Source organism: Typopeltis vanoorti, chromosome 21, assembly GCF_054136105.1.
Source record: "Typopeltis vanoorti isolate ZY-2024b chromosome 21, IOZ_Tvanoo_1.0, whole genome shotgun sequence".
Lineage (NCBI taxonomy): Eukaryota > Metazoa > Arthropoda > Arachnida > Uropygi > Thelyphonidae > Typopeltis > Typopeltis vanoorti.
In genome coordinates, this window is record NC_143569.1 from 24,616,340 (window position 1) to 24,641,457 (window position 25,118).

At 33.9% G+C, this 25,118-nt stretch overlaps 1 protein-coding gene across 2 annotated transcripts in view; it reads left to right on the plus strand.

Moving 5' to 3' along the window:
* The window catches only part of Gnf1 (germ line transcription factor 1), a 406,700-nt gene that overhangs the window by 155,931 nt on the left and 225,651 nt on the right, over positions 1-25,118 (plus strand). For both annotated transcript variants that reach the window (XM_090411514.1, XM_090411513.1), the window contains one exon: positions 13,958-14,137. In XM_090411514.1, coding sequence (XP_090267640.1) covers positions 13,958-14,137 — 180 coding nt within the window. The remainder of the gene's footprint in view (positions 1-13,957; positions 14,138-25,118) is intronic.

Sequence of the window (25,118 nt, forward strand, 5' to 3'; positions counted from 1 at the left end):
AAACTGTATATAAAGTTCGGCGATTCCAAGCGTAAGCAAATACCTGGATCCCTTAGCTTAAACAAGTTATATGTCGCCGAATTGAAGCCTTTGGCTCTTCACATATCTAATAATTTATTAGAGCACCTCACGGCAATACTCGTAGTACGGGTACAAGTTCTGTTCGCTACAAACTTGATATTAACTAGGTCTGGCTACTCACTGATGAGACCTCAATAAAGGTCGAAACCGGTCTGGGTAGTGACCTCTCTCATAATGTGAACAAAAATACAGTTCCTAGGAGCGAAGTTCACGCTATGGGCAAATATCAAGAATAGTGATCGGAGCTCGCTCCACCTCTACCACGAGTTGCCCCAGCTTGCACTACCCTTTGGGATCAGTGCTACAGTATCCAAGTATTTGCTTACTCTTGGAATCGCCGAATTTTATATATAGTTTTTACTATATTCGGCATGAAACTCTTTGAGTTTCTTATTCGGCTAAGAAACTATAAGGGATGTCATATCCCTTAGCTTAAACTAATAATGATGTAATTTTTTCATGTAGTACTGTCATATCCTGTACACCCCTTGAGGGTACATAGCAGGAATTTGATGATGATGATGATGATAGAACAGATTATTAGATATCAGAAATTGGTAGATAGTTTTCCCTGATACATCAAATCAGTTAACATGATTAAAGGTGAAACATGTTTTAGTCAACTCTCATTATAGAATACTTACAGAGACTGCAGGAATGATTTGTAATGAGTAGTTTGCTTTAGTGAATTTAGTATAGAATCACATGTATGGGGATTTGGTCAGAACGTTCCTGTAGTCCATTATAGTAAGTATGAGTGAGCTCATCATCATCAAATTCCTGACATGTACCCTCAAGGGGTGTACAGGATATGATAGTACTAACATGAAAAATTTATATCATTACTAACTTCCTATCCCTCCAAATCAATCTGTTACTTGTCAAGACTCCAACATTATCAGATCTTATATTTCTATCGTCTAAGGCACTTTGTACGTTATCGCTCCACCTATATCTTGATCTTCCTCTGGGTAGTTTTCCTGCCAGCCTGGCAGAGAACACTTGTTTTGCTAATCTTTCCTCGCCCATTCTGTTTAAGTGACCATACCACCTGAGATTAGCTCAGCTAACACATTCCTGTATGCTGACAACGTCAAGTTCTTTCCTAATATCCTCGTTTTTAATATGATATTGCCATTGATGCCATCTGTTAATGCCTCTAATCTTTCTCAGGACTCTCATATTTGCGGTCTCTAGTCTTTGGTCAGGTGTTTTACTTCTGACCCAGCTCTCTCAGATCCATAAGTTAAAACTGGTTTGAACACTATCTTGCATACAGCTAATTCAGTGTTCCGATCAATCTCTTTCTTATTCCATATGAATTTATTCAATTGACTTCCTACCATACCAGCTTTGTTGATTCTGTTGTCTATTTCCCATATTTAATTTATCATCTTCACTAAAAATCGTGCCTAAGTTTGAAATGTTTTACTTGTTCCACAGGTTACCCGTTCACAACACAGTTGACATTTTCATCAATTCTACCTATTTTCATTGTCTTTGTCTTTTTATTGCTGACCTTCATACCATATCTATTACAATAGTTATTCAATTTAGTCAGGGAATCTTGCAAACTTGTAGTGGATTTATTTAGAAGTATAACATCGTCCACATAAAGCAAAGAGCTGACATTAACATCTCCAATTCTGATATCATGTTTAATACCACTTTCCTTCATAATATGATCCATATAGATAATGAATAACAGAGGGGATACTATACATCCCTGTCTCACACCAGATTTAACATTAAACCATCTTCCTGTACTTCCTTCATTTCTAACTGCTGACTTACAACTCAAATAGAGACTAAGTATTGCTTGATATAATGCCCCATTGACACCATGTAACTGCAGCGTATTGAATAGCTTCTCTCTTGGCACCTTGTCATATGCCTTTTCCAAATCGACAAAACTTAAATACAGATCTTTGTTATATTCCCATGCTTTCTCGACTATTTGTCGTAAAGTGAAGATCTGATCCTGACAGCGTCTATTAGCCTGAATTCAGCTTGTTCTTCACCAAGCTTTTCTTCCACAATTCTTCTCAACCGTTTCTCAAGTATACTTGCATATATCTTACCAGGAACACTCAGTAATGAAATGCCTCTGTAATTCTCACATTAAGTTTTATTTCCCTTTTTATATGTGAGCACTATTAGAGCTCTACTCCAATCATCGGGAATTCGTCCTTCTGTCCAAGGTTTCTAAACTATGCAGTGCAGCCACTGTAAGACTTTTATACCACCATTCTTCAGCATTTCTGGTCGAATATCATCTACTCCTATTGCCTTTCCACATTTCATGCTTTTGATGGCTTTTTCTACTTCAAGTATGGATATATATTCCTGACTATTCATGTTGAGTGTTTTTTTACCACTGTGCTATCACTGCTTGTTTCATTTAGCATTTTTTTTTTTGAAGTATTTTCTCCATACTTCAAGCATATCTTTTTCCACTTTTCATGTCACCTTTATCATCTCTAACTCCTGTTACAGCACTCTTTTCTCCATTTCTAAGCTTCTTCAACAACCTCCAGAATATCTTACCACCTTCTTGATATTGATTTTCTATATTCTTGCCAAAGTCCTCCTATGACTTTTGTTTAGCTAGTTTTACACAGTGTTTAGCATTCTTGCATTTGTCTCTGTATTCTCGAAGAGCACAAGCTGACTTATTTGCCAGGAATTTTTGATATGCTTTCTTGTTTTCCTTCACTGCCTCTTTAACTTCCTGTGTCCACCATGGAGTTCTGATTTTTCTATCCTTGGAGACAACTCACCATATGCCTCTCTAGCTGAATCAATCAGGGTTTTCTTCAAGGCTTGCCACTGAATCTCCAAGGTTTGGTTTCTGTTCTCAAACTCTTTCATTTTTTCTTCAATAATCTTTGTGTATTTTAGTCTATAGTTCACATCTGAGAGCTGCTCAACGTTTATTCGCTTTAAAACTTTCTTACATGTTTTTCTTTTCAATATGGAATTCAATTTTATCCTGCTCAAGACTAAATAGTGATCGCTTCCAATTTCAAGTCCTCTGTACACTGGTGTCCTGCACCAGGGAGAAAACATCACTTTCAACAATAACATAGTCAATAAGACTTTTCTTATATCTTGCCTCTTCTCTCCATGTGAATTTGTGCACATTTGTATGTTGGAACATGATGTTAGTAAGAACCAGTCCATGTCCTGAGCAGAAATCCAACAGGTATTTACCATTATTATTAGCTTTGCTCTTTTCTTCAAATTTTCCCAAAATATTTTTGTATGTCTGACAATCATTTCCTACTCTGCTATTTAGATCCCCAACAAGGACCAACTTTTCCTTTTTCATTGTGTCGGTTGCTTTTTCTAAAGCATCAGAAAATTCCTCCACTTCTACCTTAGTAGAACCTTCTGTGGGACCATAGGCACAAATAAGTCTCATTATCCAATTCCTCATTCTCATATTTGCCCACATCACTCTACTTGAGACTGCCTGCCATTCAAGAAGATTAGCCTCATATTTTGTGTTGATTACTATGGCTACTCCTTCTTTTCCTTGATTGTCATTTCCTGAATATAACATTTTGTATTTATTGCTTAGAAAGATCTCACCAGTTTTTGTCTTTTTTGTTTCAGTCACCCCTATTATGTCGATCTGGTACTTATCTAATTCCTCAGCTAGCTCCAGTTCTTTGCCATTCAGGCTTCTTATGTTGATAGTACTGATCTTTAATTCTGGTGATGTTGAGTTGGGGTGTGCTTTTAGATTTATTCCAGTAGCTGACTTTTCGCTGTTCACCCTGGCGAAAACAACGGGAGCCTTGTTTAACTGGGCGACGCCCCAGCCGGTATGAAATTTTGTCATCCTGTACCATCATTTTCTATTTTGGTTTAAGCCAATAAAAATACAATTTGTTCGACTAAATCCCAAATTGCCAGCCCATCCTCGTTCATTCAGTATCCAGGTAGATACCCAACACGGTGCGCCACGAGAAGGTGAGGATTGGACATTAGGTCAGAAGCCCTGGTCGGTTCTCTGCATTCCTTTAAAGGCTGGAGTGCTCCTGTCAGTTATACAGCTTTGACCCTTAACCACCCGTATGTGTGAGTTCATAGTGGTAATTGCTGTAATGAAAGTCGGCAGTATTAATTTCTGTCACTAAAGAATTTTTTTTTCTATATATCTGCGCAAATTCCATGACTTTGATTGGATAGTGTATTTGTCTTAAATGTCTTATTGTTTCACCAGGAAAAATATTGACATGACCATTTTATCTTCACTAATAAAATGCTAGTGTATTATTTGTAATGTAAATATTGACTAATTAATCTTTTATAAATATGAAAGCTAATAATATTATTACTGGACCAGCATGAAATTCTGAAACTCATCATGAAATCCAAAACTGTACCAATGCCTCTCCTCTCCCATTGTGTTCTGCTCAAATATTCCTGGATGCTATATATCAAGTCCCTTCCTAATATCTTCATTTCTTGATATAATTTTGCCATTCATGTCATCTGTTAACTGTCCTAATTTTTCTCAAAATTTTCATATCTTTGATCTATATTCTTTGATCCTCTGGTTTATTTCTAACCCAACTCTCAAATGCATAAGTTAAAACTGAAATTTGTTCTGGCTAATTTCTCTCTTATTCCTTATAAATTTATTCAATTTGCTTCTACCTACCATTCCTATAGAACAAGTAAAACAGAACTTTTTTTACTTGTTCTACAGGTTCTCCTCTATTTAGGATGCAGTTGATATTTTCATTTTCCTTCCTGTTTTCATGGTGTTTTATTAGTGATTTGTATACTGAATTTGTTATATCAGTCATTCATTTCAAAGAATCTTCCAGACTTGTGCTGAATTTATTTAAGAGTATAAATAAATTTCCCTAAAGTAAAGAACTATGTTAAATATTTCCAATTTTAATGCTCTGGTTAATTTTTCTCGTATTTCATATAAATTTATTCAACTGGTCCCCACCACACCTACAAAATGAGTGAAACAGAAATTTTTTATTTGTTCTATTGGTTCTCCATTCAGGATACAGTTGATATTTTCATATAGATGATATCATATAAATGATAAATTAGAGTGCAGATAGTATATGTATGTGCATCCTGATCTCACCCTGATTTTATACCAAACTGTCTTCCTGTATATCTCCTTTAGGTTAACAACTAACTTAAAACTTAAGTACAGATGATGTATGGCTGAATATAATGTCCCATTGACTCTGCATAGTAGTGTTGTGACCCTGTTCTGATTATAACCACCCCTATTTGTCCTGAACTCAGACTGTTCTTCTCCAAGGATTTCCTTTATAAAATTTTCTTAGCTTCTCAAGTATAATTGAATAAATTTTATTTGGAAAAGTCATTAGGAAAGTTCCTTTTTAATTCTCAAATTCAGTTTGATTTCACTTTTTATAGTTGGGTGCTATGAGAATTCCCTTCCTCCTTCTTCTTCTTCTCTTCCGTCTAAGACGGGTTGAGTCTTCTCTTGAGCAGGATCTTCCAGTCTTCTCTATTCCTTGCTGTTCGATAAAGTTCCTTATATGTTCTGCATCCCGAGATGTTCTTTATTAATTTCAGCCAGGTAATTCTTGGTCTTCCAGGTCTTCTTTTTTCAGTTGGAAAAGTATTGATTAGGACATTAGGAAGTCTGTCTCCATCCATGCGTATAGTGTGTCCAAACCATCTCAGTTGTCGTTTTCTAATTTTTTCTATTATTGTCTTTTTATACAATAGTTCTTGTCTGACTGTGATGTTTGTTTTCTTTTCTATCCAACTTGTTCTATTTATTTTTCTTAAGCATTTCATTTCAAATGCCAGCAGTTTTTTCTCCTCTCTTTTTTTAACTGTCCACGCTTCTGTTCCATAGATGACTGTTGGTATAATTATTGCTTCATATAATTTGATTTTGGCTTGTTTAGATATCTTGTTTGTTTTCCAGATTTTCTGTAATTTTCCCATGGTGGTCCATCCTATCGCTATTCTGTGTTTGATTGTTTTGAGTTCATCTATTGTTTCTGTTAGTTTTGATCCAAGGTATATGAAGTTGTCTGCTTGTTCTAATTGTTCTCCGTTTAGGGTGGCTGAGATGGTAGTTCTGTTCCTCCCTATTTTCATCCCTTTTGTCTTTTGTATATTTATTGTCATGTCATATGTTTTACAGGTTTCATTTAGCTTGTTGATCAACTTTTGTAGTTCATTTGGGGTTCTTGCAAGAAGGACGAGATCATCTGCATATTTGATATTATTTATGTTTAAACCGTTGACATTGATTCCAGGCTCATTATCTATTGCTTTCTTTACAACTTCTTCTAGATATATGTTGAATAGGCATGGGGATAATGGGCATCCTTGCATTACTCCTTTTTGGATCTCTATGGGTTCTGTTGTGAGTGTGTCCTTTTTAATTATTGCATTTGTCTTAGAGTAATATTTTATCAGAAACTGTATTATATATTTGTCTATTGCTTTTTCTAGTAGAATTTTGAGAAGGATTTCTCTGTTGATGTTATCGAAAGCTTGTTTAAAGTCCACAAAACAACAATATAGTTCTTTATGGTCTTCCCAGCTGAGTTCTGCTAGTTGGTGCAATGTGAAAATTTGGTCTATTGTTGAATAGTTTCCTCGGAAACCAGCTTGTTCTATGCCTGTCATTTCTTCGTAGGTGTTTTTTAATCTATTTTGTATAATTCTTATGAATATTTTATAGGTGTGAGGGAGTAAATTGATTGGTCTGTAATTTCTGCAGTCTCTTTTGTCTCCTTTCTTGTATATTGGGATGATCTTTCCAGTTCTCCAGTCATCTGGGATCTCTCCTGTTTGTAGTATTTTATTGAATAGGGTTGTTAAATATTCTATTGATATGTTGCCTCCATATGACCACAGTTCAGTAGGGATAGTATCAATGCCTGGTGCTTTATTGTTTTTCATCTGTTTTATTGCGTATCTAACTTCTTCTTGTAAAATTTTTGGGTGATCATTATTTTCTTCTATTGTTGGCATTGTAGTTTTGTTTCCTTGGTGGAAGATAGTCTTAAAATGGTTTGACCAGATTTTTCTTATATATTCAATATTCCCGGTTTCAGTCATCTTGTTGTTCATCATTGTTACTGCTTTTGCTGAGAATTCCTTTGTAATTTCTCTTACAGTATCATGGATGACTTTTAGGTTGTTTTGTTGGTATGCTTCTTGGCATTTCTTAGCTTTTTCTTCTAACCATTTTTCTTTGGCTTTTTTGCATAGGTTATCAACTTTATTTTTTAGTGCTCTGTATTTTTCTCTATTCTCTTCATTGTTTTGTTGGTTTACAAGTATCTTGACCTCTCTTTTCTCTTCCTATGATTCCTATGGTAGCTATGATTTCTTGGGTTATCCACTGTTTGTTTATTTTGGGTTTGGAACCTAGAGTGTCTTTTGCAATTGATAACACTGTTTCTTTTCCTTCTTCCCAGAATTTTCCGCTGTTCTGTAAGATGGAGGGTTTTAATTTCAAGCACATCTGTTCTAAAAATCGACTTCTGCTTGAGCTATCTTTTAGTTTTGATAGGTTGATGTTTTCTTCTTTTCTGATATTATTTTTCCTGTTGAATTTTATCTTCACTTTGGCAGTTAATATTTCGTGGTCAGTGTCAAAATCAAAACTTCTTAATGTTTGTACATTATTTACTGATCTTTTCCATTGTTTGTTTATGATGATATAGTCTATGCAGTTCTTTATATTACCATCTGGGGATGTCCACGTATATTTATTATTAGGGCGTTGATAGAACAATGTGTTTGTAATCATTTGATCGTTTGCTTTACAGAAGTGGAGTAATTGTTCTCCTCTGTCGTTAAGCTCTCCGTATCCAAATTTCCCCATCACATCTTTTTTGTCTGCTGTGAACTGTCCTATTTTAGCATTAAAATCTCCCATCACTATCATGAGTTCTCTATTTTTGGGATTATCTATTTCCTGTTGTAGTTCTTCATAGAAATTTTCTATTTCTTCCTTTGAATGGTTACTGTCTGGTGCATATATTTGGATTATTTTAATTGTTTGACCTTTTTCTTTTGCTTGAAGTTTGGCTGTTATTATTCTAGGAGACACTGGGTTTATTTCAATTACTGAGTGTGTAAGTTTCTTTTCAATTAGTAATGCAACTCCTTCTCTGTGTATGTTATCTTTTCTTCCTGAGAAGTACAGTCTTCCTTCTGGTAAATCCATGAATCCATCTCGGCACCAATGTGTCTCTGATAAACCTAAAATACTCCATTTCAGTCTTTTTAAATTTTCCTGGACTAATTGTAATTTTCCAGGTCGGTATAGTGATCTTATGTTGAGGGTGGCTACATGTTTCACATCCTTGGCTGACCACATTGCTGATTTCTCACCTACTCTATGTGGTCTTTGAGTAGGCGCGTCGGTTGTCCCGTATGCAGTAGCACTATCTCGGTTTGTAGACTTTCTCCTGCTCATGAAAGTTACTGGCATAATAATGTAGCCAGCTTGCCATGCCTCTGCTACATCTTTTGGTCCACGGCTCTTTATTCTTTATTCAGAGCAACCCATTTGGGTTTCCCCCATCTGCCACCCGGGGGACGCGCCTGGTAGGAGTGTGGTCTCCCCCAGAATTCCCTTCCAGTCATCTGGAATTCTACCTTCAGACCATGCCCTCTGAACTGTGCAGTGCAGACACTATAAAACTTTTGTAACCTCTATATTTGAGCATTTCTGGTTGAATATAATCTACTTTAGTTGCCTTTTTTACAGTTTAGGTATCTAATGGGGATGCTTAAGGGTCAAAGCTGTATAACTGAGAAGAGACCTCCACATGGCCTTTAAAGGAATGCAGAGAATTGACCAGGGCTTTTGACCTAATGTCCAATCCTCACCTTCTCGTGCATCCTGTTAGGTATCCACCTGGATACTGAACGAACGAGGATGGGCTGGCAATTTGGGATTTAGATGAAATTGTAATCTTATTGGCTTAAACCAAAATATAAAAATTATGGTACAACATGATAGAGTTTCTTGCCGGCTGGGACCGCCTAGTTAAACAAGGCCCCCCATTGTTTTTGCCAGGGAACCAGGGTGAACAGTGAAAAGTCAGCTACTGGAACAAATTTTAAAAGCCCCAACTCGTCATTCCTCTCCTTTAAAACCCAAAGTCTGGCTTAGATATGTTAATGATGTTTTTGCGATCTGGTCCCATGGCTGCCAGACACTAAACACTTTCCTTAGCCACCTAAACAAACAACACAAATGCATACAGTTCACATTTGAGATTGAAAAACAGAACACACTTCCATTTCTAGATACACTTGTCACACGTCTTCCTTCTGTAAGTAAGTAGTTTTTTCCTACTTACTTTACTGGAAATCGACACATACTGGCCAATATATACACATAAACTCCTACCACCACCCAACACAAAAACTAGGTGTCATTAATACTCTAGAAAACAGGGCTTTGAAGATCTGTTCAATTGAACATGCGCTGAAAGACGAATTTAAAGTTATCAGCAATACTTTTCTAAAAAATGGTTACAGCCAAAACACTATTAACAAAATTATCTACAAGACTCAATAAAAAACAAAGGTAAACTAGACTACAACAAAACTATAACTATTCCTTACATTAAAGGGACATCAGATAAAATAAACAGAATACTACAAAAATATAACCTCAAAGCCACTTTAAACCTGCAAAATTAAAAAGCTTACTCAACTCATCCAAAGGCCCACTCCCTCCACTGGCCCACCCTGGAGTATACCGTATTTATTGCACCTGTAATATACCATATATAGGGGAAACAGGATGCACAATTCCTATCCGACAAAGGGAACATAAACAACACATTAAATGTAATAACTATGGTAAAGCTGGCCTTTCTGATCATGCCCCGAACACTTTACATAGAATTGACTGGAAAAGCACCAGTTGTTTACATCACACCAAAACATGGTATGAACGCAAATTTAAGGAAGCCTGTAAAATTCTTATCGACCACCCCAATCTGAACAATAATGATGGCCTAAAAATCCTAAGCATATGGAAGGCACATATTCTACCCACGGAACCTTTCTCTCTAAGAGTTAACTATAAACAGGACTGTAGGTAATCCAGAATCCTAAATCTAAAATGACGATTGTAATTAAAAATAGGACATCATTGTTACTGAAAGAAGACTATCTATAAGAAAGAATGTTTTTCTCGTGTTATCTTAAATAGAATTTAGCTTTGATGTATTTCTAAATAATTAATTAATTTGCATTTTTTTCACTAAAGGTTATGCCAGTAAAATAACCGGTGATCAAATCATTGTTTCTTTAGTTTACTGTGTGTAATGTAACTCAGCTTGTCCTTGTATATGCTCCAGATGATGATCTTAATATGAAGATCGAAACACCAGGAAATTAAAAGAGTTATTTATAACACGGTTGTAAAGTCCATAATTTCTAAAATGAATGCTGATCACCATGCAACACTAAAAGGAAGGATGCCATAGAGAAACTCAGAGATAACAAAGGTGATATAGAAACAGAAGATGAGGATGTTCTGAATATCTTGAACTTTAACAAATTATTAAATGAGATAAGAAACAGTAGAAAGATGGTAGAAAATATAGAGGAAGAATATCAGTAGTATGCTCATCTTGACCATTAGAAACTTGAAACATGGAAAGGCAGCTGAAATTTTGGTAGCATGCAAAGTTTTTTTTTTTGCAACTACACAGTGCAATCCAGAATACTTTGTCAGGAGATCCACTGCTAGATGATTGCAGTAGGACTCTCATATGCCAATTTAAGGGGAATAAAATTGCATATGAGCATTATAGAGAAAATTCTCTACTTAGTGTTTCTGGAAAGATTTATTAAAATATAATCAAGAAAAAATTTAAATGGAAAAACACTGAATTTAGATCAAATAGGGATTGTCAAGAACTGATTTTTATATTACTAAATAATCAGGAAATCATGGAAATGCTATAAGGATCTAATATTTAGATCAATAAATCTGAATGGCACAAATTAGGCAGAATTGAAGGAAAACCAGAAAGATGATTCTGCATAAAGGTGGTTCCAAGACTGCTGTTGTAAATTACCGACCGATTAGCATATCAGGAATCATTGTCAAGGTCTTAGAGAAATTAGTCAAGAAAAGAATACAGGATTGGATAGATGAAAATGGAATATTGTATGGAGGACAACATGGTTTTGTGAAAGGTAGATCATGCCTCAGTAACTTGCTCACGTTTTATAACACAGTGACGGCTGAACTGGATAGGGGTAATGGGTTTACAGTGATACTACTGGACCTTGCCAAGGCATTTGACAGGATACCACATGGAACCCTAATCAGTAAACTGGAGCAGATGGGGATAGATGTAGGGTTGGTAAGATGGATAGGAGGGTGGTTGAAGGAGAGATACCAGAGAGTGGTTTATTCAGGAGTGGAGTCAAAAAGACGTCTTGTGACTAGTGGAGTGCCACAGGGCTCTGTTCTTGGACCACTGCTTTTCAATTTGTTCATCAATGATATTGGAAAGGATTTGAGAGGAAGTGTTCACTTGTTTGCTGATGATGCAAAGTTGGGTAGAGCAATTGTGAGTGCACAGGATGTCAAAATTTTACAGGATGATTTGGATAGTTTGGAGGACTGGGCTAGGAAAAATGGATGTCAGTTTAATGTGGCAAAGTGTAAGGTTATGCACTTTGGGGTGAAAAGAACAGCAGCAGTATATCGCATTGGTGGAGCCGTGCTCCAGGAGATTGATGAGGCCAGGGATTTGGGAGTGCTGGTGGATAGGGAGTTGAAGTTTAGGGGGCACATTGCAAAAGTGACTAAAACAGCTCACCAAATCACTTGGCTTATGAAAAATACTTTAACATGCAGAGACAAACAAGTTGTTGTTCCTCTGTATCGAGCCTTGATAAGACCCCATCTGGACTTCTGTGCCCAGTTATGGGCACCAGGGTTTCTTCGTGATGGGGAGGAAGTGGAGAGGGTCCAGAGACGAGTGACCAAGATGATAGCAGGTCTGTGGAATGAACCTTATTAGAATAGGTTGAGGATTTGTGGGTTGCAGAAATTGGACAATAGGCGAAGGAGGGGTGATATGATTGAGACATTCAAATTACTGAAGGGTTTTTATAAGATTAATCCAGAAGATATTTTTGAAAATATGACTGGTGGTGGGAGGACTAGGGGCCATGCATGGAAGCTGGGCAAGAGCGTGGTTGACAAGGGTGTTAGAGCTAGGTTTTTTACTTGGAGAGTGGTGAATGAGTGGAATAAGCTTCCAGAGTCTGTTGTGTCTTGAACTCATTCACGGTGCTATGACCGTGAATGAGTTCAAGGCAAGATATGATAGATACTGTGTGAATGTTGAATAGTTGTTCCAGACATGATGTTAGGGCCTCCCTCGATGAGTCTGTCGACTCCTTGGAGTTTCCCGGAACAATAATAATAAAATAATAATAATGATTTGATGCATCTGATTTTTATCAGATATATGTAAGACAGAGTTGTCTGCTATTCATACTACTATTTATAATCTATATTGACCACACTCTTAAAGTGATATTCATATAGGAGATATTAATCTTTGTTCTCTCTATGATGATGGCATTAACTTCTTAAATTTTATTTAATACAAAAATACCGTAAAGAAATTCCTCTATGATTCTCATATTTAGTTTTATTTCCTTCTTTACAGATGTGTACTATGAGAACTCCACTGCAGTCACTGGGTGATTCTGAGTGAATGTTGTCTTCTCCAGCTCCTTTCCACATTTTGGGTTTGTGATTGCTCTTTTCTTGAATAATTTCTCTCACTGTTTTGTCATTGCTTGTTTCGTTTCATGCTGCAATCTCTCAAGGTAAATCCGGACATCTAGAATGTCTTAAGAAGGATGTTGAAAAAGTGTTTAGAAATCAAGAAAAGGGTACTGTAAAAGAATTGCAATGATAAAGATGACATGAAAACTTAAAATAACTAATTTTTCATTAGTTATTGAAAAATTAGTTATTTTTCAATAACTAATTTTTTAGTTATTCTAAATGCATAACTTTTACATTGTGGGAAAATACATAGGTACACATTTCTATACATTGTAATAATGCTTGCTTTTTCTTTGTCACTTGGTAACAGTCTGCAGCATCCAGAATTTTCCATTGCACTTGCATCCTTAGCTGTTAACCTTTTACATGCAGGATAACACTTTCAAGTGTCCCCTAGATGCAATAGTCTAGTGAGTCAAGGTTGGGAAATCTAACTGACTAACCCAGTGATTGTGATAAACTTTTCAGACAAGAGTAAAGTTTTTGGAAAAAATGCAGTGCTCGTTCATAATGATAATGCGTGTGTCATTATTACAAATGAAGTAGATGTCAATATATTTATCATTTGAAAACTTAGCTGACATCTTTTACTAAAACTTACAGCAAAACACAATTTATCTATATGCTTTTAGTGAAATCCATTAAACATGAAAAGCACTGGTTACAAACTCCAAGAATTAGAGACTAATGTAAACTAAATAGACACACAGTCTGTCTGTACTGTAGGTGCTTAACCAGCAAATGAGCATATATCCCCAACTAGACTGAAATTGGATTCATTTTTATATAAACAATTTTGTTTAAAATTATTTAAAATATTTGAAGTTCTCCTATGGTATCCTGTATGCAGGATGCATTTTAGCTATTTGTGTATACATAAATTATGATTGACTAATCAGCAAATGGACTATTATGAATATGTACAGAATTTTAAAAAAAAAATTTGAAATGCATTAATTGCTGCCGATCTGTTTTATGTACTTGCTTATTTTTCTTGGCCTTAACTTATAGTTCTGAATGTGGGTATAATTTTTTTTTCTTTTCCAGGGTGAAGAAGGATGTTTAGAACACCTTAGTTTCATTATTACAGGAGTTTTAGAAACACTAGAAAGAGATCAGGCTAAAGCATTGATTGAAAAATATGGTGGTAAAGTTGTTGGATCTGTGGGTAAACGCACTGATTATATGATAGTAGGAAGAGATGCAGGGCCCAGCAAAATTGAAAAGGTAGGAAATAAGCATGTAAAAAAAAAAAAAGAAATTATTATTTGTATGACTATTTTTCCTGCTTTCATTTAGGAGTGTCCCTTTTTTAATGTCATTGGCTTTTTATTCAAGAATTCTTAGGGCATTATAGATGTATTTTAGAGATATATGCAGTGTAATAGAGGAAGAAAACTCTCGCATACCTTTTTTTTTTGGGGATGTTGTTGGCTGTCTTCTTTCTGCAATGTGCATACTTCTGCTGTTAGGGTGTTAAAAGGGAAGGAGTTTTGGAAAAAGTGGGGGGGGGGGGGGGTTTGAGGCAATTTGGGAGAATTAATTTGAAAAAACCAGGTTTTTTTATATAATGATATTAAAATGGGGCACTCCTAAACGAAAGCAGGAAAAATAGCCATAAAAATAATAGCTTTTAAGAGGAGTAACATGGGAATTTTCCCAGAAATAATACCTATAAAAAAAAACTCCTTTGTCCATAATAAATGTGTATTTAACATATGAAAGTTACTATTTATAAGTTTAGCTAACATGAGAAAAACTTAAGACATCTAGAATAGGAGGAACACTAAATAAGAACTTGCCTGGTTAGACAAGTGGTTAGCATATCTGTTCTCCAATAAAAAGGCTGCAGGTTTGAATTACACCTTGAGCATGGATGTTTGTGATTATCTGTAAGTGGGATACAATTTCTATGACTGGTGTGAGACCACTGACCTGCTTATCTCTAAAGTAAAGGTATGCAAAATTTTTCTCAAGTTAAGTTTTTCTCATGTTAGTTAAACTTATAAATAGTAACTTTCATATGTTAAATATACATTTATTATGGACAAAGGAGTTTTTTTTATAGGTATTATTTCTGGGAAAATTCCCAAACATGGGAATTTTCCCAGAAATAATTCTTATTAAATAATAATAAATAATAATTCTTAATAAATAATAATTCCCATGTTTGGGAATTTTCCCAAAAATAATACCTATAAAAAAAAAACTCCTTTGTCCATAATAAATGTGTATTTAACATAAAACATATGTTAAATACACATTTATTAACATATTTTAACATATTTATATTTAACATGAAAGTTACTATTTATAAGTTTAGCTAACATGAGAAAAACTTAACTTCAGAAAAATTTTGCATACCTTTACTTTAGAGGTAAGCAGGTCAGTGGTCTCACACTAGTCATAGAAATTATATCCCACTTACAGATAATCACAAACATCCATGCTCAAGGTGTAATTCAAACCTGCAGCCTTTTTATTGGAGAACAGATATGCTAACCATTTGTCTAACCAGGCAAGTTCTTATTTAGTGTTCCTCCTATTATAGATGTCTTATAATAAATAACAAAAATCTTAGGTCCAGTTTCTGTTATTCTAGTTCTCTAATGGCATTTCTATACTACAGCAAATCTTCGTCTTTCTTCCCTCTTTCTCAGATTATTTCTAACCAACATTACATTTAGCCCAACTCTTGCAGGATCATTATGTGACCTGAATTTCTCATCTAAATTTATTGTATGTTCTTAGACAGGTTTTTTTTGTTTGCAGGATGGGGAAAACCAAAGTTATCTGATGCTGCACCCCTTCAGTTGAAAAGGCTTTATTATTATTTTTTTTTTAAAAATATTCTTTGTATCACTGATGCAAATGGAATCCTCATCTTTTCAAGGAGGGAAACATTCACATTATACATCCATTGCTACTGTGACATATATAATAAGAAAGATATTCTTTTTTAAAAATTGTCACTGCAGCAATAAAATATAAATACAGTTTCAGTGCATATATCTATGCAAATTGGCATCTTTCATGCAGATTTGTTTTTATTTAATTAAAAAGTTATATTAAATTTAATTTAATATAACTTGTTTTGGAGGGCAGACTTGTAAAATTTGGAGTTAAGCATACATGGTCATTAAGAGCAGGTATGTTCATAAAAGCTACAAGATTCTCTGAGTGGTTTTTCTTATTAGAATTTAGTTCTGGTTAGGACTCTGAGCATGCATGACATTAATAGTACCTTTTATTATTATACTTAATACTAATTGGCTATTCTTCAAAATTATGTGAAATAAAACCTGAAAGACCAATAACACAGGATGTCAATTTCTAAAACTACTTTTGTTGGTGCCCTTTTTTATATCTTTACTTTATCATCATCAAATTCCTGCCATGTACCCTCAAGGGGTGTACAGGATATGATAGTACTACATGAAAAAAATAACATAATTACTAACTTCCTATCTACAATTTTCTTCCAAATCAGTCTGTTACTTGTCAAGACTCCAACATTATCAGATCTTATGTTTCTATCGTCTAAGGCACTTTGTACCGTATCAATCCACCTATATCTTGGTCTTCCTCTGGGTCGTTTTGCTTCCAACCTGACAGAGAACATGTAAAAATAATCATATTAAAAATTCTGAATATTTTTACGTATTAATTTTGCTTGTTAGTTTTTGTTTTCATACACGCAGTGTCTGCACTTGTGATGTGCTCGTTATGAAAATATTATGTTAGAAGTAATATGTAAAGAAGTAAAAATATTGAAGTACTTACTTAATTGATTATTTGTATTAATTATAAGAAAGTTTGTTGTGTTTTTGAGTGTTGAATTTTGTGTTTATGAAAGACTTTCTTCAGCGCTGGTGGATACAGCGAGTCAGCCATATTTTTACAATGCGTAGTTTCTGACGTTGTGGAGTGCGCATGCTCCCGGAGTGAACTTGATGTTTGATTGACAGCTGACAAGAAAGCGTTGCATATCCAAGTTACAGTGGTAAACAAGAGAGCATTCGGAAAGTTTTTTAGAACACTGGCCGAGGAATATTCAAGTTGGGAGGAACTTGATTTTTTGTGTGCGGCAGTTAAAAGGAAATTTCATATTGTATTCCGAAAAAGGAATAGTGGAAATAATATGTTTCAAGAAAGAATAAGTACAGAAGAAAAAGGAAATCTTGAAACTAAGCTTTTATAAACTGGCCGAGGAATATTCAAGTTGGGAGGAACTTGATTTTTTGTGTGCGGCAATTAAAAGGAAATTTCATATTGTATTCCGAAAAAGGAATGGTGGAAATAATATGTTTCAAGAAGGAATAAGTAAAGAAAAGGGAAATCTTGAAACTAAGTTTTTATAAACTGGCCAAGATATATTCAAGTAGGAAGGAACTTGATTTTGTTTTGTGTGAGGCAGTAAAAAGGAATTTTAAAGGGATCCTAAGAAAATGAAGTACAGAATCTTGTAACTTCTGGAAAAGAGCCTTAACAGGAAGAGAAAAAGACTATAAACATTTTTTTGTGATTTGTGAAAGAAAAAGTGTTTTGTCTTAAGAGTAAGTTTGTATTTTTTAAATAAGGCCTTGGATCCATTTAATCTGTATTTATAGTTATGTATTTTTACTAGAAGTGTATATATGTTGTTTTAAGTTTTATTAAATGTGTTTATTTTGTACTTGGTGTTGAGTCAATGATTAGTTGGATTCTGAAAGAGTGAGTTAAAGTCATTGCACCAATTGGAGTGAACTCTTTGTGCAAATATAATAACATATAGGGACACTCGGAGTCAAAAATAAAAATAATTGTTAGTAAATGAAATATTATTTATAATACACATTATAAATAACAATGGCACAATATATATAGGATAAATTCATTAAATATTAATAATGGCGCAGTCGACGACAGGATAATTGGTTATGACTAAACTATTTTAGAATCCAAAAGGCAAATCTTGACTCAAATCAAAAAAAAAAATGGCTACAGAAAATAGTAATATTAGTAGTAAAGTTCCTTCAGTTAATGATGAAGAATTTTTTAGGTTAATAAATCCAACCTTAGTAATACCTTCTTTCTCAGGTGATAGTAGTGAAAGCATAGAAACATTTTTTAAGTATGCAGAAAAAATTAAAGATTTAGGAAATTGGTCAGATTTTCACTTGTTAATTATACTTCGTAATAAATTGTTGGGAAAAGCCAAAACATTTTTAAATACATCTCCTTTACTACGAGATACTGACAATTATGCAACCTTTAAAAGTTTGCTAATATCAGAATTTTCAAATGTAAGAGAATTAGGGCCTAACATTTGGAAGATTCAACAGTGTATCCAAGGTAATAAGGAATCTGTTTCTGAATATTATCATAGATTGTGGACCATTGCTCATGGATTAAATATTTCATCTGAAGAGAAATCCTCTTTAGAATGGTTGCTCTTTAATCAATTTAGGCTTGGCCTCAAGGATAATTTAAAAGAAACAGCGTATAAGAAAAAAGTTAGAAATCTTGAACAATGTTTTGAGCTTGTGAAAGAAAAGGAAGAAAGATTAAGAGATATTTTTTATTCCTCAAGCAATAAGCAAATAAATTCTTTTCAGCATAATCAAACTCATTCTTCTAGCATTGTGGGTACTAATAAAATGAGAGAAGAAAAGCTTCAAAAGGGTAAAGCTGAAAATAAAAAGAAAAAGTCTAAGGAAACTTCTGTGAATTTTACTAAAGATATTCCAGAATCTGATTCCAGGGTAAAATTACATGATTTGGAAAAATATGAGGAACTGAAAACATTTCTGAGTGAAGAAATAGAAAGACAACAGAGACCCATAGTACAAGGACAGGAACTTCTATTTAAGATGATGTCGGATTTATCAATATCCAAAAATCTTACAGATAATCAATCTTTTTCTTGTAAATCTGATAGCATTAACAGGAATAAAGCATCTCATAGGAGATACATTCCAAAATGTTTTAGATGCAATAAACAGGGTCATTTTGCTAAAGATTGTTATGTTAGAGATAGATCTTGTTTTCAAAATAAGAAATCAGAGAATAAAAGTAAATCTGGAATTAGTTATTATTCCAATATTATACTGGCAAGGACAGAAATGTCAAACTATTCACTAAACATGGGTAAAGCCAAAGACAGCTATAACCATAAAGGAAAGTTTGATGTAGCATTAGCTCCTTATGCTAATGAAAGTAATCCTTTAACAGTATTACAAGGATTTATTGAAGATGTACCTTGTGATATCTTACTTGACACAGGTGCACACATTTCACTCATTTCTTATAGCCTTATTTAACAAAATTAAATCTCTAATACCAAATGATATTTCAGTTTTAAGCAATCCAATTAAGTTAAAAGGAATATTTGAATCTGAAATTTCAGCTTATAAGCAAATCAATGGCTTTATTTCAATTCCTTGCTTTCCATTGAAAGTTTCTCATTCATTAATTGTTCTTCCAGAATCTTCAAATCCAAATGTACAAATAATATTTGGAATTGATTTTCTGAAACGTCATGGGTTTGTGTGTAATTTTGTTGATAATACAGTATCATTGTGTGGAGTAGAATGCTGTTTGGATAGGAAATCAGGTGACAGTGGAAAATTAGAGCAGTCTCCTGAAGTTTTTCTAGATACTAATGATATTGATCAAGTATTTAATATTGAAACTCTAAAGAATAAGGATCCTAATACACAAATTTGGGAAAAGGATAAGATTATCCAAGCTCAGAAGGATGATCCCATACTAAAAACTATTTATGAAGCAGTATTGAAAGAGGAAACTCAACTAGATACATTTTTCAATCTGGATAACTTGTATTTAGATAAAGATGGGTTACTCTTATCTAGACAAATGGAAGATGGAAAGTTGAAGGTGAAAATATTGGCACCAACTGAAATGATTCCTTGGATTATGTATACTTTCCATGATTCTGACTTAGCAGGACACCAAGGGTTTTCTAGAACTTTGGAAAGAATAAAGGATCGTTACATCTGGAAAGGTATGAAGAGTGATATACTCACGTATGTCAAGTCATGCCATAAATGCCAAATAAGATCCCCTTTTAGAGGAAAAGCTCCTTTACAACCATTTCCAATTCCAACTAGACCATTTCAAGCTGTTGCTATTGATGTAGTAGGTCCTCTACCAATTACTAAAAAAGGAAATAGGTATATTCTAGTAGTCATAGATATGCTAACTAGATTTCCTGAAGCAGTATCAATGAAAGACCAATCTGCAAAAACTATTGCAAGAAAGTTTTTAAATATGATAGTTTGTAGATATGGAACTCCTCAGACCTTACTTTCAGATCAAGGAGCAAATTTCACATCTGAACTATTATTACAGTTATGTAAATTGCTTAATGTTAAGAAGATTTTTACAACACCTTATCATCCGCAATGTAATGGTATGTGTGAAAGACTAAATAGAAACATAAAGCAAATACTTTCAAAGTTGGCAAACACCAAAATGAATGATTGGGATACACATATCTCTCAAACATTATTTGCATGTAGGTCTGCTTTTCATTCTGCTATCAAGGAAAAACCATCTTTTGCATTATATGGTTTTGATCCAGTTTTTCCTAATGAACTTGTTTCAGTTATTCCAAATACAGGATACAGTGATATAAATGAATATTTAGAATTAGTAATAGATAAGTTTTCCACTACTCATAGACTAGTAGGTGAGATAAGTAAATTAAGTGCTCAGAAAACTAGACAGTATATAAATCGCTTTAGAAAATATAAATCTTTTGTACCAGGTGATTTAGTATTGTTAGATGATAAATCTAGTATTAAAAGAGTTGGGAAATTAGGAAAGAAAGCCTTAGGTCCATTTAGAATTTTAGACAATTTTTCTCCTGTGAATTTTAGAATTCAAGATGTCAATAATCCTAGTAAAATTTTAAATGTACATTCTGATAGATTAAAAAGGTACTTTTTGGGAAATAAAAATTTAGTTACTTTAGGTGATAATATGAATAAAATATTGAAGGATGAATGTAGTTTTCCTAATACTAATTGTGAATCTTATTCAAAGTTAAATGATAGGAAAGGGAATAGATCTAATATTCATACTTCAAATATGCAGCGAAAGAAAAAATTAAACTTTGGTAAAGTGAACCAAAATACAAGAAATTTTAGAATTCCCAAGACACACATTTCAGATGATGTACAATGTGGGAATAATGATAATCAAATTGATTCTAATATTGATGAAAGTATAGCGGAATTTCATAGGTTGATAAATATAGGATTAAATAAGAAAAGGGAAGTTAAAGATACCTCAAATTTAGTTAGTAAGGATAAGGAATCCCAGAAACTTATAGAATCACAAAAAACCTGTAGAAACTGATTCTGATAGTGATGATTCTATAGATTTAGGACATCATTCAAGTAGTTTAAATGAAGTGTTTGAAAGGTATAAAAATGAAATTTTTAAGTATACTAATTTGGAAGAAGAAAGTTCAGAATTATCTCTAGTGTCAGATGATTCTGAAACTAGTGATTCAGAAGATATACATAATGATTAGATAATTAGATTAGAACTTAAAATATAACGATCTTGAAATAAATATTAAAATTTTGTTTAGACGTAGGTTAAATATAAAAAAAATTTAAAAAAAAAAAAAAAATTTTTTTTTTACAGAAAAATGAAACTGATGTAAAAATAATCATATTAAAAATTCTGAATATTTTTACGTATTAATTTTGCTTGTTAGTTTTTGTTTTCATACACGCAGTGTCTGCACTTGTGATGTGCTCGTTATGAAAATATTATGTTAGAAGTAATATGTAAAGAAGTAAAAATATTGAAGTACTTACTTAATTGATTATTTGTATTAATTATAAGAAAGTTTGTTGTGTTTTTGAGTGTTGAATTTTGTGTTTATGAAAGACTTTCTTCAGCGCTGGTGGATACAGCGAGTCAGCCATATTTTTACAATGCGTAGTTTCTGACGTTGTGGAGTGCGCATGCTCCCGGAGTGAACTTGATGTTTGATTGACAGCTGACAAGAAAGCGTTGCATATCCAAGTTACAGTGGTAAACAAGAGAGCATTCGGAAAGTTTTTTAGAACACTGGCCGAGGAATATTCAAGTTGGGAGGAACTTGATTTTTTGTGTGCGGCAGTTAAAAGGAAATTTCATATTGTATTCCGAAAAAGGAATAGTGGAAATAATATGTTTCAAGAAAGAATAAGTACAGAAGAAAAAGGAAATCTTGAAACTAAGCTTTTATAAACTGGCCGAGGAATATTCAAGTTGGGAGGAACTTGATTTTTTGTGTGCGGCAATTAAAAGGAAATTTCATATTGTATTCCGAAAAAGGAATGGTGGAAATAATATGTTTCAAGAAGGAATAAGTAAAGAAAAGGGAAATCTTGAAACTAAGTTTTTATAAACTGGCCAAGATATATTCAAGTAGGAAGGAACTTGATTTTGTTTTGTGTGAGGCAGTAAAAAGGAATTTTAAAGGGATCCTAAGAAAATGAAGTACAGAATCTTGTAACTTCTGGAAAAGAGCCTTAACAGGAAGAGAAAAAGACTATAAACATTTTTTTGTGATTTGTGAAAGAAAAAGTGTTTTGTCTTAAGAGTAAGTTTGTATTTTTTAAATAAGGCCTTGGATCCATTTAATCTGTATTTATAGTTATGTATTTTTACTAGAAGTGTATATATGTTGTTTTAAGTTTTATTAAATGTGTTTATTTTGTACTTGGTGTTGAGTCAATGATTAGTTGGATTCTGAAAGAGTGAGTTAAAGTCATTGCACCAATTGGAGTGAACTCTTTGTGCAAATATAATAACATATAGGGACACTCGGAGTCAAAAATAAAAATAATTGTTAGTAAATGAAATATTATTTATAATACACATTATAAATAACAATGGCACAATATATATAGGATAAATTCATTAAATATTAACAAACACTTGTTTTGCTAATCTTTCTTCGCCCATTCTGTTTAAGTGACCATACCACCTGAGATTAGCTCTACTAATGCATTCCTGGATGGTGACAATGTCAAGTTCTTTCCTAATATCCTCGTTTTTTAATATGATATTGCCATTGATGCCATCTGTTCATGCCTATAATCTTTCTCAGGACTCTCATATCTGTGGTATCTAGTCTTTGGTCAAGTGTTTTACTTCTGACCCAGCTCTCAGATCCATAAGCTAAAACTGATCTGAACACTGTCTTGTATACAGCTAATTTAGTGTTCCGAGTAATTTCTCTCTTATTCCATATGAATTTATTCAATTGACTTCCCACCATATTTAATTTACCATCTTCAGTGAAAATCGCGCCTAAGTAGCTGAAATGTTTTACTTGTTCCACAGGTTCTCCATTCACAACACAGTTGACATTTTCAATGATTCTTCCTATTTTCATTGTCTTTGTCTTTTTAATGCTGACCTTCATACCATATCTATTACAACAGTTATTCAATTTAGTCAGAGAATCTTGCAGACTTGTAGCGGATTTATTTAGAACAATAACATCATCTGCATAAAGCATTGAGCTGACATTAACATCTCCAATTTTGATATCATGTTTAATACCACTTTCCTTCATAATGTGATCCATATAGATAATGAATAACAGAGGGGATAATGTACATTCTTGTCTCACACCAGATTTAACATTAAACCATCTTCCTGTACTTCCTTCAATTCTAACTGTTGACTTGCAACTCAAATAAAGACAAAGTATTGTTTGATATAATGTCCCATTGACACCATATAATTGTAGCGTATTGAATAGCTTCTCTCTGCGCACCTTGTCATATGCCTTTTCCAAATTGACAAAACTTAAATACAGATCTCTGTTATATTCCTGTGCGTTCTCGACTATTTGTCGTAAAGGGAAGATCTGATCCTGACAGCCTCTATTTGGCCTGAATCCAGCTTGTTCTTCACCAAGCTTTTCTTCCACAATTCTTCTCAACCGTTTCTCAAGTATACTGGCATCTTGCCTGGAACACTCATTAGGGAAATACCTCTGTAATTCTCACATTCAGTTTTATTTCCCTTTTTGTATATATGGGTACTATGAGAGTTCCACTCCAATCATCGGGAATTCGTCCCTCTGTCCAGGCTTTCTGAACTATCAGTGCAGCCACTGTAAGACTCATACCACCATACTTCAGCATTTCTGGTCAAATATCATCTACTCCTGCTGCCTTTCCACATTTCAAGCCTTTGATGGCTTTTTCTACTTCAAGTATGGATATGTATTCCTGACTGCATGCCTGGTCAGTGTTTTTTACCACTGTGCTGTCGTCACTGCTTGTTTCATTTACCAGCCTTTCAAAGTAATTACTCCATACTTCGAGGATATTTTTTCTCCCATTTTCATTTCACTTTTATCATCTCTAACTCCTTTTACAGCACTCTTTCCTCCATTCCTAAGCTTCTTCAACAACCTCCAGAATATCTTACCACCTTCTTGATATTTATTTTTCTATGTTCTTGCCAAAGTCCTCCCATGTTAGCACAGTGTTTAGCATTCTTGCATTTGTCTCTGTATTCTCTAAATGCACAAGCTGACTTATTTGCCATGAACTTTTGATATGCTTTCTTCTTTTCCTTCACTGCCTCTTTAACTTCCTGTGTCCACCAGGGAGTTCTGATTTTTTTATCCTTGCAGACAACCTCACCACATATCTCTCTGGCAGAATAAATCAATGTTTTCTTCAGAGTTTGCCACTGAATCTCCAAGGTTTGATTCCTGTTCTCAAACTCTTTCATTTTTTCTTCAATAATCTTTGCGTATTTTAGTCTACAGTTCACATCTGAGAGCTGCTCAACTTTTATTCGCTTTAAAACTTTCTTACATGTTATTCTTTTCAATATGAATTCAATTTTATCCAGCTCATGACTAAATAGTGATCGCTTCCAATTTCAAATCCTCTGTACACTCTGGTGGCCTGCACCAGGAAGAAAACATCACTATCAACAATAACATAGTCAATGAGATTTTTCTTATTTCTTGCCTCTTCTCTCCATGTGAATTTGTGCACATTTTTATGTTGGAACATGGTGTTAGTAATAACCAGTCCATGTTCTGAGCAAAAATCCAACAGATATTTGCCATTATTATTAGCTTTGCTCTTTTCTCCAAATTTTCCCAAAATATTTTTGTATGTCTCACAATCATTTCCTACTCTGCTATTTAGATCCCCAACAAGGACCA